This window comes from Semicossyphus pulcher, unplaced genomic scaffold, assembly GCF_022749685.1.
Source record: "Semicossyphus pulcher isolate SPU_LCO1_2020_fin unplaced genomic scaffold, fSemPul1.0.p SCAF_21, whole genome shotgun sequence".
In the NCBI taxonomy this organism is placed as follows: domain Eukaryota; kingdom Metazoa; phylum Chordata; class Actinopteri; order Labriformes; family Labridae; genus Semicossyphus; species Semicossyphus pulcher.
Window position 1 is genome coordinate 7,389,180 of NW_027211695.1, and position 13,322 is coordinate 7,402,501.

General features: G+C 42.6%; 1 protein-coding gene across 1 annotated transcript; it reads right to left on the reverse strand.

Annotated features, from left to right (window-relative positions):
- Nucleotides 1–4,397: 4,397 nt before the first annotated feature.
- LOC138600852 (myozenin-2-like) lies at nt 4,398–12,984 on the reverse strand. The gene is made up of 6 exons (XM_069672377.1): nt 12,850–12,984; nt 11,888–11,977; nt 10,860–11,026; nt 7,268–7,391; nt 5,030–5,213; nt 4,398–4,914 (listed from the first exon to the last, which is right to left on the reverse strand). Exons 2-6 carry the CDS (start codon nt 11,967–11,969, stop codon nt 4,689–4,691), a joined length of 783 nt encoding a protein of 260 aa, XP_069528478.1. The 5' UTR covers nt 11,970–11,977; nt 12,850–12,984; the 3' UTR covers nt 4,398–4,688.
- Nucleotides 12,985–13,322: the final 338 nt, after the last annotated feature.

A 13,322-nucleotide genomic window follows, 5' to 3' on the forward strand; every position in this document is an offset into this window, starting at 1 on the left:
TTATTCTTTCCATCCAAAACAGGCTACTTCCTCCCTTTCCTTTCACATTAAAAGCTGTTTCCCGGCCGCATTAGATGAGAAAAGAGCTGTATACTCGTCACCTAAAGGCCTCAGCACTCCAGTTTGTTTACATACTCATGTTGTAAGTTAATAATTCTTTACCAGAGAGAGGAGGTTAACATAAATTGACCAGGCAGTATAGATGAGTCCCCTGAGGTTGGGTTACTGTGAGAAAACACGGCTCTAATTGGTCTCGAGGGCTTTTGCGAGGAAACAGGAACACAGGCTTGAATGTTCATTTGTCCTAGCAGGCTAATGACTAGCCTAGCGGTTAGCATGCTTGCAGAAAGTAGTTCTTTTGTCTGTGAACTTTATCAGAGGTATAAATAATGTGCGCCCACACACGCCATTGTTTGTGGACGAACGTAAGCATCCACCAGACACGCTGTCACTTGATGGATTGGAAATTTTCTCAGCGAGTAACATACCTCACCCCCAATTGCGTCACTTCACCTCACTGCACGAGTGGTATGCGTGCCCCCGTCCCCCTTTTGCCCCACCTCATCGCAACCCAACACCACCCTATTGACCCCTGGGATGCTTTATTTTCACCTGTATTTTTAGATATCCCATTTGGCTTTGCACTTTCCTGCGAGAATGAACACCTGCTGCGCGCGTCCATCACGCATTGCGTCATTGAATAGTTAACACATGAACTAAAATATTCCCAAATAAATCCAAGTGTTCCTGTATGCTAAAACCCGTCAGAGAACCGTATGTCTCCCTCAACTCGGTGCCCTTCCACTTTCTTCCTCCACAACACATGAAGCGTGCACATTTAAAGAAATCCTCCTGGGTGATTGGCCAGTCATGTGGCTCAACCTTTTAGCAGTTGTCTGTGTCAGCAGCACACTGCGCACTCACTAATGTTCGGTGCTGTGTGTGCAGATGGAAACCCGAGGGACTTTGGCTTTAAAACATGACTGGGAATGCAACAGCAGCAGAGTCCATTGTTAAGTGCTGATAAAGATGCTGAAGGCCAGATGCTATGTTTTCGACTGAGCTAGGTCAGAGGGGAAAAAAAGCATATAGGATGTTTGTTGTTTTGATGGTTGTCTCGCGTCCTGAACCTGTTGAGCATGAAAAAAACAGCATGTTCCCGTCTTATCAGGTGTCGTGTTACGTAACAAGAGGTCACTCTAGTTGTAGATTCCTATCAGGTGTTTGTGTGCAGTTTGTTCCAATCTAATAGCAGCTCTGAAAAGCTGTATTTGTTGCCCTTATCCAGGTCTTTAAGCCTGACAGGTTTAGCCTCATGCTAAAAAATGCTCCAAGAGTCGATTCCTGCAAATAACTTCCTGTACGGGACAGTCCCTCTCACCACTTAGCCACCATATTGTCCTGAGCAAACTGCAGACCACACTGTCTATAATCCAGTGCCCAGTGCCTGCTGTGCCATCTTGTGCCAAAGCTAACACGCCTGAGGGGAAACTGGTTACATTTAGAGACTAATAATCGAATCGTCTGGCTTCCCTTCCCCCCAGCCCGCAGTCGGCTGCCAATAATATTTCCGTTGCTGCATTTTGATAATGGCTACAATCAAAGTTCAAAGAGAGTTCATGCCTGCCCTTGATAAACACTGCTCAATATTTACTGTGGTACTTGGCAGAGCTGCTGGCACTGTCGGATGCTGCTTGCTGGGCTGTACACACAGTTCTCCCGTAGAGGCAATTCAATAGGGCCCAAAATAGGGAGTGGCACCGGGAGCCACACATTCCAAAGCGTCCTCGACGGAGGCGAGGAATGCTGATGCTGGAGTGAGACACATGGATGAAGGAAATCTGGAAGGCATTTAATTGTTTTTGGAGACAAAGACGACATCGATAACTTTTCCTGAATCAAAAACATCCCTAGATCAGACAAAGATTCATGTTAACACATTGGCCATTTTTTCCCTGACGTTGTTGCTCGAGGCGGGAAGCTCAGATGCTAATATAGTGTTGCACTGCTGTGATCCAGGTTGAAAGTTGTATAAATGTTGGGAATCTGACAACTGATTAGCAATTAGCAAGATTTTAGCTCTGCTTTTGGATTGATAAGCAACTGAGAAAAAGTGAAATGTGGAGGGAAATTGGGCCACATTTCAAGGTTAAACAGGGTTGGGTGAAGGAGGCACTGGAGGAAAAACAGAAAAATAGCACAGGTTAGTCATGGTAAAAAACTTCAAGTTAAAAATCACAAGTTAAACAGTAGACACAGTCACGAAAGACATAAAAATCCTTCCACAGGAAACGATACAAAAAATACTGGCTGACGTTACCAAGAGAAGAGGCGGAAATCATCTGGCAGCGTGGAGAAGGAGAACCAGGGTATAAATGCTGCAGCAGGTGATTAGTTGATGAGAAGCAGGTGTGCGCACCAGCCACAGCTAGCCACGCCCAGCCTCTGCAGGGGGAGGGAGGCCAGAACACAGGCACACAGGAAAAAATACTAAAAAATACCAGACCACCACAATTGGCTAACATGAAGAGCTGATGTTAGCATTCAGCAACTTCCTGGCTAACAATTTGATTAGCTAGAAATTCGTTAAGGGTAACACCATCCAAGTATACTGTAAGCTAGCCAGTGGCTGAATGCTAACATTAGCGGTTTTGTAGGTTCCCAAATATATAGAGATGTCAATTCAGTTGCTGATTAATTGTGTAGCGGTAAAATGCTACAGAAGAACGTTGCGTTACTATATTCTTGGTTAGCAAACAGCATTTGAGCTTTCCACCCTTACTGTGACAAAGAAAAATGGCCGCCATGTGAATATGGAGATTTGTTTTTCCGAACTGGTCAAACCTAGAAAAGCCTTCTCCATGTGTACTTCTTATTCCAACCAAACCACTGTGGGGAAAAGTAGAGTAAGAAAGACCTAGAAGGACTTACCTGCTGATGTGAAAGCTTAAATGAGAGCTGATGCCCAGTTTCACTTATTCAATGTTAAAGCTCAATCATCCAGACTGTTCATTACTCCTCATTCAAATTTTGATTAACTTGACCTGTAAATGATGTTCCTTGTTACAGCACATTTTATGCCAAATCTACAGTAAGTTGTAGCAACGAAATATTCTTAAAGGCCGAAATATTCTAAAAGTACTTTTAATATGTCACAGGTCTTTTATGGTTTTACCCGGACTCAAATGGTCAGTGATTAAAATCAAATAAACTGTTTATGACAGTAATGGCACATAAGTATGGGGCAGCTGCGGCTCAGTGGCTCAGTGGCCATCTTTCAATCGGAAGATTCCCCGGATCCCCAGCTCCCACAGTCCACATGCCTAAGCGTCCTTGGGCAAGACACTGAACCCCAAATTGCTCCCGGTGGCATAGCCATGGTTGAAGACTGATTGGGCAGCCTCTGCCATCAGTGTGTGTGTGTGTGTGTGTGTGTGAGAGAAAGTGTGAATGTGACATGTAGTGTAAAAGCAGCTTCGAGTGGTCACAAGACTAGAAAAGCTTTGACATTCCTCCACTTATTACATTTAAGCAAATAAATACGCTTGTGTTGTGACAAGACTTATTTAAAGTCTTAATTAGCGCTAATAGCATCAAGCTAGCTTGTCAGCTTGATGACACTAGGTGCAGCTGCATACAAAAAAGCAGTTTTTTTGGTTATATAAAAGTTTTTCACTGCACCAAAATCCATTTCTAATTAAGTATATATGCCCCAAATTCTAAATACAGCTAATTTGTCTCGTCAAATACTCTAAAATGAATACATTCAATAAATTCAAGATGAGGATAAAAAGGTAATATAAGCAGGAATACTTCTCTTTTCTTCTAGCGGGATACAAACATGGTTAACCAGCTGTACATTTTCTGTGCACCTCTTAAAAGCCTGCTGCTAACTTCAGTCAGTCTTGTCTGTTTGCTTCGGCCTGATATCTCTGAGATAAATTCCTAAGTGCTGTAATAAACACACATACAGATAAGGAGTGGGCACAGCTCATCAAGCCGCTCGCCCATCAATCCCATCCCGTCGCCTCGGCATCGCCAAAAGGTGAGAGACACATCAGTCAAGCCGCTCGTGTCACTGAAGTAGATTTGATGTGTCAGGCAGTGTAACCTTGAGGCGTGTTACAGTGTGGCTCACATGTATCTTTGGCCTCTCACACGATGCTATGCTTTGCATATGACCACAACACGCAGGCGAAGCGTCATTCACTCAAGTGAGCCTTCAGACCAACTCACTGTGAAATTATGACCGGGGGGCTTGTTATGGAATATGTTACAGATTTGCATCCATGTCCCAAAACAGAAGCATCTCCAATTTAAGCAACGCGTCAAGACGCGGAAAATGAAATTCAAGCATAAAAAATGGAAAAATAACTTGGACTATGTGCATTCTTCACCATTTTATTAAGCAGAAACTTGTCTGCAAGATAAAACACTCTTATGCACATTAATATACAACAACTTCCATTTATTGCATTAGTGTTTCAGCCTACTGTACAGGGTTCATTCATCTTTGAGTGCAATGCAAAGTTAACATCCCTGAAAATGAAGGCATCATCTGCAAACAAGTTCACTTGAACCCGCAACGCCCAACAGCACGCTTTCTTTCAACCTGACGTCATCCCACTCACCATAACCTCTGGTGTGGCAGCTAACAAGACAGCATCTCTGTGACCTCATTAGAGGGTTCAAAGGTCATCTGACTCAGGGATGAGCACAGGCTCAATAGAAACTGTAGGGACCGACACTGGATCGCCTGCTGACACCCAGCCCAGAGCCGATCTGTTGAAGGAGGGTCGATTCACTGCCGTGTCCGCCTGGAGCTCGGAGAAGTCCGGGAGGGGCTCCACCTGGACGGACTTGATGGATGCAGGTCTGGTTGCCTTGCTGAAGCCACCGAATGGCATCGCCACCCTGCATGTGGCAGAATCAAAGGGTTTAAACAGTGGTCGTCTTTGACCTCAAAGTGGAATGTAGAAACCAGCTTTATTTAATTAATGACTTCCTGTGCGCCTGTGAGGTCGTTTACCTGTTGAAACTTTTGTACCCTGGTAGGTCTGGTTGTGGCTCCGGCTCGGGCATGCAGGTGGTGAGAGTGTCAGCCAAGGTGGGGTTGTTGATGATGGCCTGCTCCCAGGGTGAGTGGTAGGACTTTGGCACAGCTGTGCTGTTGAACTTCTCTGGAGGGATGTCTTTCAGAGGAGCTCCGTACCCTGCGTGGGTTTACAACACAGACAGTTATTGACGGGTCTTTTAGTGTCAAATAAATCTATTTATTTTATATTTTTCCAAAACTATTCTGGCCCCAAATTGTCATCTCATTATCAGAATGCAACAAGCAGACAGGCTGTCCAAAGAAAACTGATTGGGATGTGTTTTAGTACAGCAGTCAGCTGGTCATGAGTCAGCTTGATGACGTTGTGTCATAAGATTTTTGGTTCCTAAGGTTAAAAACAGAATTGTTTTCTGCCATTCGGAGCTTTTAAAGAATAAGTATTACTTGTGACAATGATTGCATGGTCTTTTTATTTAGAAAATGCACTGAACACTGTTTGAAATCGGGTGGTTTTTGTGTGTGTAAGAGCGAAACTGAAGATAAGCAAGGAAAGAGAATAAAATAGTCCCACTATAGAAAGTAAAGAAACAAATACAGAACCCATATTAATATTATATGCTACATAAAAAATTAATAGATCAATATATACTTATTATTATACGGTGTGTACTTCATGAATATTGTGTGTAACAGCAACGTGTTTCCTTATTAGCGTTTACAGCCAAGCAAATTAAGTGACAGCTTCCCTGTGTTTCTGAGCATGTGCATGCCTGCGTGTACGTCTCCCTGTGTGCTCTATGTGTGTTGATGGGAGAAGCCTTTCCGAAGCACTATCCTTCAAACCCCAGTGCTTCACTCAGGGGGGCTCGCAGGCTCAGGCATTACATAACACAGGGCGTCGTGTCACGTCCTAACCTCTCACAATGAACAATCCCCCTTCCTGAGTTTATGTTTTGCCCCATGGAGGAAGCAGGAGAGACCAAACAGACCTGCGGGGGAAGTTTACTGATCTTTTTTGGGGGGGGGGGGGGGGGGGGCGGGGGGATCTTTTACAAAACATTGTGTAAAAGATTTTCAGAGGCTGGTGGAATAAGGTTTGGCTGGTTGGGCATTTGGCTGAGTTGATATTCTTGTGGGAAAGGGCTGTCACACACCCAGCTCTGTGTGGAGATGAAAGAGGGATCCCAAAAAGCGCTAAAAACGGACGGAAAGAGAGCCAGAAAAAGGGCTTTTTGCACATTCAGGGGTTTTCTAGTTTTCTAACAACTTCAAGCAAAAGATTTTCCACATAAAATCTCTTCCTTTTATCAGTTCAGCCCTATTATAATCGAAAGTGTTCGATGTAATGGTGAAGATATTTAGCTCCCACTGCAAGGAAGTGGAACATGCATGTGCTATTTTAAGAGTTCTTACCATTTGATACCTGATGCACTTTGGCCTGATTCCTGCTACAGCTGGAGTGACTTCATTCAGACACTGAAGGGTGCTGTCCGGGTCCCGAGCTCCAGAAATAACACCCCACCCCTTTTTTTTGCAGACATATACTCATCCCTAAATCAGTATTGGTTTTGTGTCAACCGGGCAGAATTAAGACGCGAGGGAGGATGTGAGTGCAAAAGCTGATGGTATCAGTGGCACGAGAGGTAAACAGGAAATACTTCCTGTGGGTAAAACTCAACAATTTTTTTCGGGGAAAGATGGTCAGAGCCGATTGCAACGACGAAAGAAGGGTAAGAAAACAGGTGGAGAATTAAGGGGAAGAGGAATGTGGAGGAGTGGACTTGAAACAAAGAGGTGGGATGAAGACAGAATGAAAGGAGACAGAGAGAGAGGGAGGGTAACGTGTAATCATTTTCTGCCTGAGGACGGCAGATTCAAGGCAAATGTTTTGATCAAAGCCTGCGTGAGTACAAACAGTTGAATCCTTATCAAAACACAGCACATCCACCAGGAGCACAACCATTTCTCATGAGCTGGGTTGTACATTCAATCTATTGGCAAAGGAAAGTGCGCAAACAAAGAAGGTTAAGATGGAAACATGATACCAAACAAAGATTAAACTCTGACAAACGTAGATTAAAAAACTCTGCTCAAGGCTGGACTAAGTAAGGTCACTGGTTTGTCAATCCAGCCTTAGCTACAGGGAGTCACTGCCGCCTGGATTTAGGTCCTTGAAATGTAACAGTACATCGTATCACTAGTGTTACATACCTGGGGCGATACTTTCAGGATTTGGCACCATTCTTGCTGCTGGGGACTGTTCGGCTTCCAAATTGTTCTCACCATTGTGGCAGTCTGTGGCGTTCCCAATCTCGGTTTGAGAAACAAGCATGTTCTAAGAGAAAGATCGAAGAGTTGAAAGTTAACTCTATATTTTGGGGTAAGTAGTTCCAAACAGTACCAAACAGCCTCAAGGGACCTTTTGTAGCTTGTCTGGGGGTGTTTTTTTTACCATACCTTTTTTCCCCCGGAGCACTTTAAACCTGCAGTGACTATTTTTGGCCACTGGGAGGCAGAGGAGACAATTTGTCGCACAACACTGACATATCATCACGTTATAAATTGTAAGAGCAAAGTCAGCATTCATTTGGAGACATGTTTTTGGTCACCTTGTCAAGGTAAGTCCAATATTTACTGTCTTTTTTTGCTCTGTTTTTGTCTCCACCATCTTCTCATTACAATATGTGGCAAATAAGCCAGAAAGAAATGAAAACACAAATAAAGTCTTAAAAGATGCCTTTTTATAACAAAGGAATTAGAATTAAAGCATAAATATCTATTACAGCAGCTGTTCTACGGAAGCCCTTAGTGGACATGCATCCATACATTTTATTTTATCAATTTTTCTCGCAATAAGTGTAATTAGTGTAATTAGTGTGGGCAATGGCAGTAAGACATGTTATGGTCTGTCACATCTCAGTGACCAGCCTATTGTTTAGTTTTCTAGATTGACAGAAAATGATCCCGTTATCACGAGAAAACAACCTTCGTTGTCTCAAGATTATGAGATAAATTAATCAGTTATGATAGGAAAACCAGCTTTGTTGTCCCGAGATTACGAGAAAAATAAGTCGAGAACTCGGGAAAACAACCACAAGTTACTCATTGTCACGGAAAAACCTGCAGTTATCTCGAGATAAGGAGATAAATAAGTCAAGATCTTGAGAAAACAGTCAGCAATTACCCTTTAATTACTGGAAAACCAGCGTTGTTATCTCGCGATAATGAGACAAATTAATCAAAATAAGCTTTGCTGTCCCGAGATTGTGAGAAAAAAAGTCTAAAGCTCAAGAAAACAACCAAAAGTTGTTATCATGGGAAAACCAGCAATATTATCTCAAGATAATGAGATGAATAAGTCAAGAGAAAACCAGCGTTGTTATCCCAAGATAACAAGAAAGATAAGTCAAGATCTGGAACAACTGGACATTACTTGTTATCATGGGAAAACGGAGTAAATAAAATATGTATGGATGCATGTCCGCTTCAGGTTTCTGTACTTTTTGTCCATGATTAAAAAAGACAAATTTTCGCAAACTCGATAACAGAACTGGAAAAACTACTTTTGCTTTAATCTTGTGCACATTAAAACTGCTTTGAAAGATCATGTAATGTGACCAAAATTTACAGTGACCGGAATTCAGTAGACGATTTGCTGGTGACTCTTTTGTAATACATTTGTATCTTATCGCACATTGGATTGTGTTATTAACAACTGGCAAAAAATGCTTGATTTTAGTCAAAGTAGTTCACCTTGATTGCCTTTAACATGTTTTCCAACAGCAACAAGAAGCACAGCAATTGTCTGAGTGCACATTTTTCCTTAACATTAGAGACACTGTTTTGTAGCGCTGCAGAGAAATGAAACTGCAGCCAAAGCAGCCAGCTTTCATCCTTCTGAAAGATATTTATGATGACTTACTCCAGGACTTCCTCAGGAAATGTTGACAACTTGAAACAAAATCCCTCCGTTGCCTCCAGCAATAAATAAACCAGAGATATCGGAGTCCCTCTCTCTTCAAAGATGAGGAGAAAAAAAACTTCCCTGAAGCATAATAATTATTTTATCTGTGGACTTAAAGAGTGCAATGAAAAGTACACAAGGGCACCACACAAGTAAATAAAAGAGGATTTGACTAGTGTTGCTAATTAATATATAACAAAAACTTGGTATTTTATCTTGATTAAATTTTATTGAGAGCTTTGGTACATAAATAGTTTAATGTGTGACCAGATCAAGTTAAGATTAAGTACTGCTGGGAAAAGAAAATGCTGACTTGGCACACCGCCAATCCATACACAAAAGGGACATTAATAAGGCTGCTTATGACCAGCTGAATGACTTTAACAACTGTGCAGCGCCATGTCTGTAGCACGGGTCGAATAAACACCTCAAGTGCTTAATCTTTTCCACATATACGCTGTCAGGATGTCAGGTATTGTGCAAATGTTTTGAATGTGATTGGGGGGAAAAATGGATGACTGTGCATGAAGAAAAACACACTCTGGCAGCATGACAATCCTATATTAACCCCTTATCAAAGTGGGTCTATCGCCATATTGGAAAAAATGATTATTCACTTTCTTGTCAAGAATTGATATAGCCATGAAACGGTTTCCTCCTGCTTCCAGTCTTTATGCTAAGCTAAGGCAACTGAAGCCCGCTGGCTCTTGCTTAGTACAAACATAATGACTAGTTTTTATGTCTCCAGCATTATTGGGAAATATGATTGTTCATTTTTTGGAGAGTATTGACGGAGCCAGGCTAGCTGTTTTCCCCGATTCAAGACTTTATGCTAAGCTAAGCTAACTTACGCCCCAAGGCTCTTGTTTAGTACTAACATAATGAGTATATTTTTATGTCCCTAGCGATATTGGGAAATATGATTGTTCACTTTCTTGCAGAGAATTGACAGAGCCAGGATAGCTGTTTCCCCCTGCTTCCAGTCTTTATGCTAAGCTAAGCTAACTGATGCCCTGTGTCTCCAGCTTAGTACTTACATAATGAGTATATTTTTATGCCTATAGCTATATTGGGAAATATGATTGTTCACTTCTTGCAGAGAATTGATGGAGCCAGGCGAGCTGTTTCCCCCTGCATCCAGTCTTTATGCTAAGCTAAGCTAACTGACGTCCCCTGGCTCTTGCTGAGTTTTTTTATGCGTATAGCTATAATGGGAAATATTATTGTTTAATTACTTGCAAAGAATTGACAGAGGCAGGCGAGCTGTTTCCCCCTGCATCCAGTCTTTATGCTAAGCTAAGCTAACTGACGCCCCCTGGCTCTGGCTTAGTACTAACATAATGAGTAGCTTTTTATGTCTCTAGCAATGTTGGGAAATATGATTCATCAATTTCTTGCAGAGAATTGACGTAGCCAGGTTAGCTGTTTCCCTGATTCAAGTCTTTCTGCTAAGCTAAGCTAAATGACGCCCCCTAGCTCGAGCTATTAGTACAAACATAATGACTAGTGAGTTTTCATTATGCCTATAGCCAAATTTTGAAATATGATTGTTCACTTTCTTGGAAAGAATTGATGGAACCAGGCTAGTTGTTTTCCCAAATTCAAGTCTTTATGCTAAGCTAAGCTAACTGCAACCTCTAGACTCTAGCTTTGCAGTTAACTTACAGACTTACAGAATTGTTTTGATCCCTCATCTTGCTCTTGGCAAGATAGCGATTTAGTGTGTTTCCCAAAATGTGTAACTAATAAACAATATAGACAGAATTTACTTGATGTGATGAGAATTTTCCAGTGTTAGTGTTAATTCTCGTGTTATTATGCATCACAGTTTCTGCTTACATTCTGCTGCTTGTTGTTTTCATTCTGGATGCTCTCAAATGTGTATTTTTCTGAGCGTCTCTGGCGCATTTTAAAGAGTCGGGAGCCCCGGTTTGAAGCAAAGGAAAGCTCCTCCAGCATGATGTCCTTAGGCATGCTCACTTTCTTCCCAAGATCCATCTCTACATCTGGACACAGGAGACAAACAAATTAAAGAGCTTCCACCCATCCATTAGCAAAAGCGTTAATCCTGAGAGAGCCCCCTGCAACTAAAGAGCTTGTGTACACAAATATATACTTAGAAATTGATCTGATTTAGCATACTCTGTCCTATCAAACCTCACTGAACACAAATTATATTCACGCAGAAGAAAAACCCTGCTGCAAAAAAAAAAAAAAAGCACTCTACATGGATTGCTGACTTGGTATTCCTGCCAATATGATGAACGAGGAATTATCTCCCCTCGTAATCCACTCATGCCCGGTGCTTGTTTTGTGGTTAGCGCTGCGTGCTAGCTACTGCATGCTGATCGTGGAGATGTCACAGGCCTATATCCAAGTGTGAGACGCATAATTTGCCAGAATATCTCTCAGCTGTCAGTGGCCGTCAGACTCTCCCTATCCCAAGCCACGCAGTTGTCCTCGCCCTGAAATAGCTTGTTCAAAGGACAACGACAAAGGGATTAGTTACTTTGGCCCATAAAAGTATTCATTTGTATATTTATAGTCAGGGTCATAGAAGGGAGGGTTGGCGGCTGCTGCCCTGGCACATGGGGGGCTCATACCTTCTTTAAAGTGAGTCTGGCAGGGTCCAGTGCATGTGTCAAACTGGGTGAGCTGGCGTTTACAGTAAAATTAATACGCCTGAGAATTAAATGTGTACTGTAAGTTATGGTGTTAAATCAAATGGATGAATGGAGCAGGATGTGAGGAGAAGAAGAGAAGGTGAGATGGAAAGAGAAGCAGAAGGATGTAACAAGAGAAAGAGAGAGAAACTGAGAGCTTGGAGGGATTAGACAAAGCAAGTGAAGAGGAAAGGATACGGCTACCTTCCTGGGCTTGAATCTCCCTGCAGATTGCTGCGGCCTGCATTTTCCGCTCCCTGGTCGTCATGGTGGAGAACTGCGACATGGCTGCCCCTGGGGAGTTCGGGGTAGAGGCAAGAAGTCACTGGAGACAGCTCACATCAGTGCAACACGTTCAAACATACAAGAAGACACAAACGCAAGACAACAAGGGCTGCATGTCGGCCATCGATCGGCAAACATTGACTTCACACAACTCGCACAAAGACCCACAGAAGCAGACAGAATTTATTGGGGCAGTGAAAAGGGCAAAGTTAGCACATCCCTTTAAATAACCTTGGGCTGTTAAACCCCAAGCACATGCTCTTCAGACATGGCAACCAGCTGTGTCAGGGCTCTGGGAATCAATATGTTTGAAATTACCCAAGTGGGCTGAAAGGACACAGAGAGAGAACACGGTGCTGTCACAGCACACACGTGAGTCGTTAGGATGAAATAGCACAGCGGAAAGTTTACACCATGTGTAATGGAGCAGAGCGCAAATGCTTCATCCCAACACAAAATACTTTTCACTAAGTTTCCTGGAGGAACAAAGGAGTGTTTCATAGCATTAACAAAGTGTGTTCACTGATGAGTGATTTGGAAAATCTGGGTTTCAGCTAAGAAGATGAAAGTTTAATTTTAGCTTCAATAAATTCCCTTCAGGACCTTGTTTTCAGAGTCATGTTTGGGATTTATGCATGCTTGCTGCTGTCAGGATAGTCCCTACATGAAAAATGTGAAGAATTAAGAAAAAAAAGGAGGTGCATTTATTAAAAAATACATATTTTAGCAAAATTCTGAAATAATAACTCAGCTGTAACACAAGCTGTGTGATGGGCAGGAAAATGTAGAGAGAGCAATGTAAGAATCATGCATGATTCGAAGTGTAGGTGTCAAGTTAGACTTAGACAGCACACCTGTGGAGAGCCCAAGTGATGGCTTACCTGTCCTGAAGGTACCTCAGGGGGGAGTCCTAAGCTTTGGCCGTCTCCGCCGGGGAAGGAAGTCAGAAAGGTGAGAGGCAAGAGGGTCAGACTTGGAAGTGCGACCTGTGTGGGAGTTGGCGCTCCCCAGCACTGGCTGTCATTGGGTGGGTGGGCAGAGGGGGCTTCAGCCTAACTCGACTGACAGAGTGACTGCATGTTGTCTGTTGTCATTGGTATTTAGTTCACAAGCAGAGGCAAGACTAAATATAGAGCACTGCCACTACTTCTCGCTTTGCCCCATGTCTGTCTCTCTCTCGGCTAATGTTATTAGCGCAGGATGATGTATCAACCAGGGGTACATGTGCTTGGCCTAGGGCTACATTTGCAAGTGCTATAGTATGAGGAACAGATTGTGTAACTCATTTGATATATAATTATAACACCCGAACATTTTTGTGATTAAAGTGTCTGAAACTAGTCTGTAAGTAAAC

Excerpts from the sequence above, each read along its gene's own strand:
- LOC138600852 (XM_069672377.1), bottom strand. The coding sequence starts at position 11,969 with ATGTCGCAGTTCTCCACCATGACGACCAGGGAGCGGAAAATGCAGGCC. Across the intron at positions 11,027-11,887 it reads GGAGATTCAAGCCCAGGAAG|ATGTAGAGATGGATCTTGGG; the intron begins GTAGCCGTATCC and ends TCCTGTGTCCAG. Across the intron at positions 5,214-7,267 it reads TCCTGAAAGTATCGCCCCAG|GGTACGGAGCTCCTCTGAAA; the intron begins GTATGTAACACT and ends AAACCCACGCAG.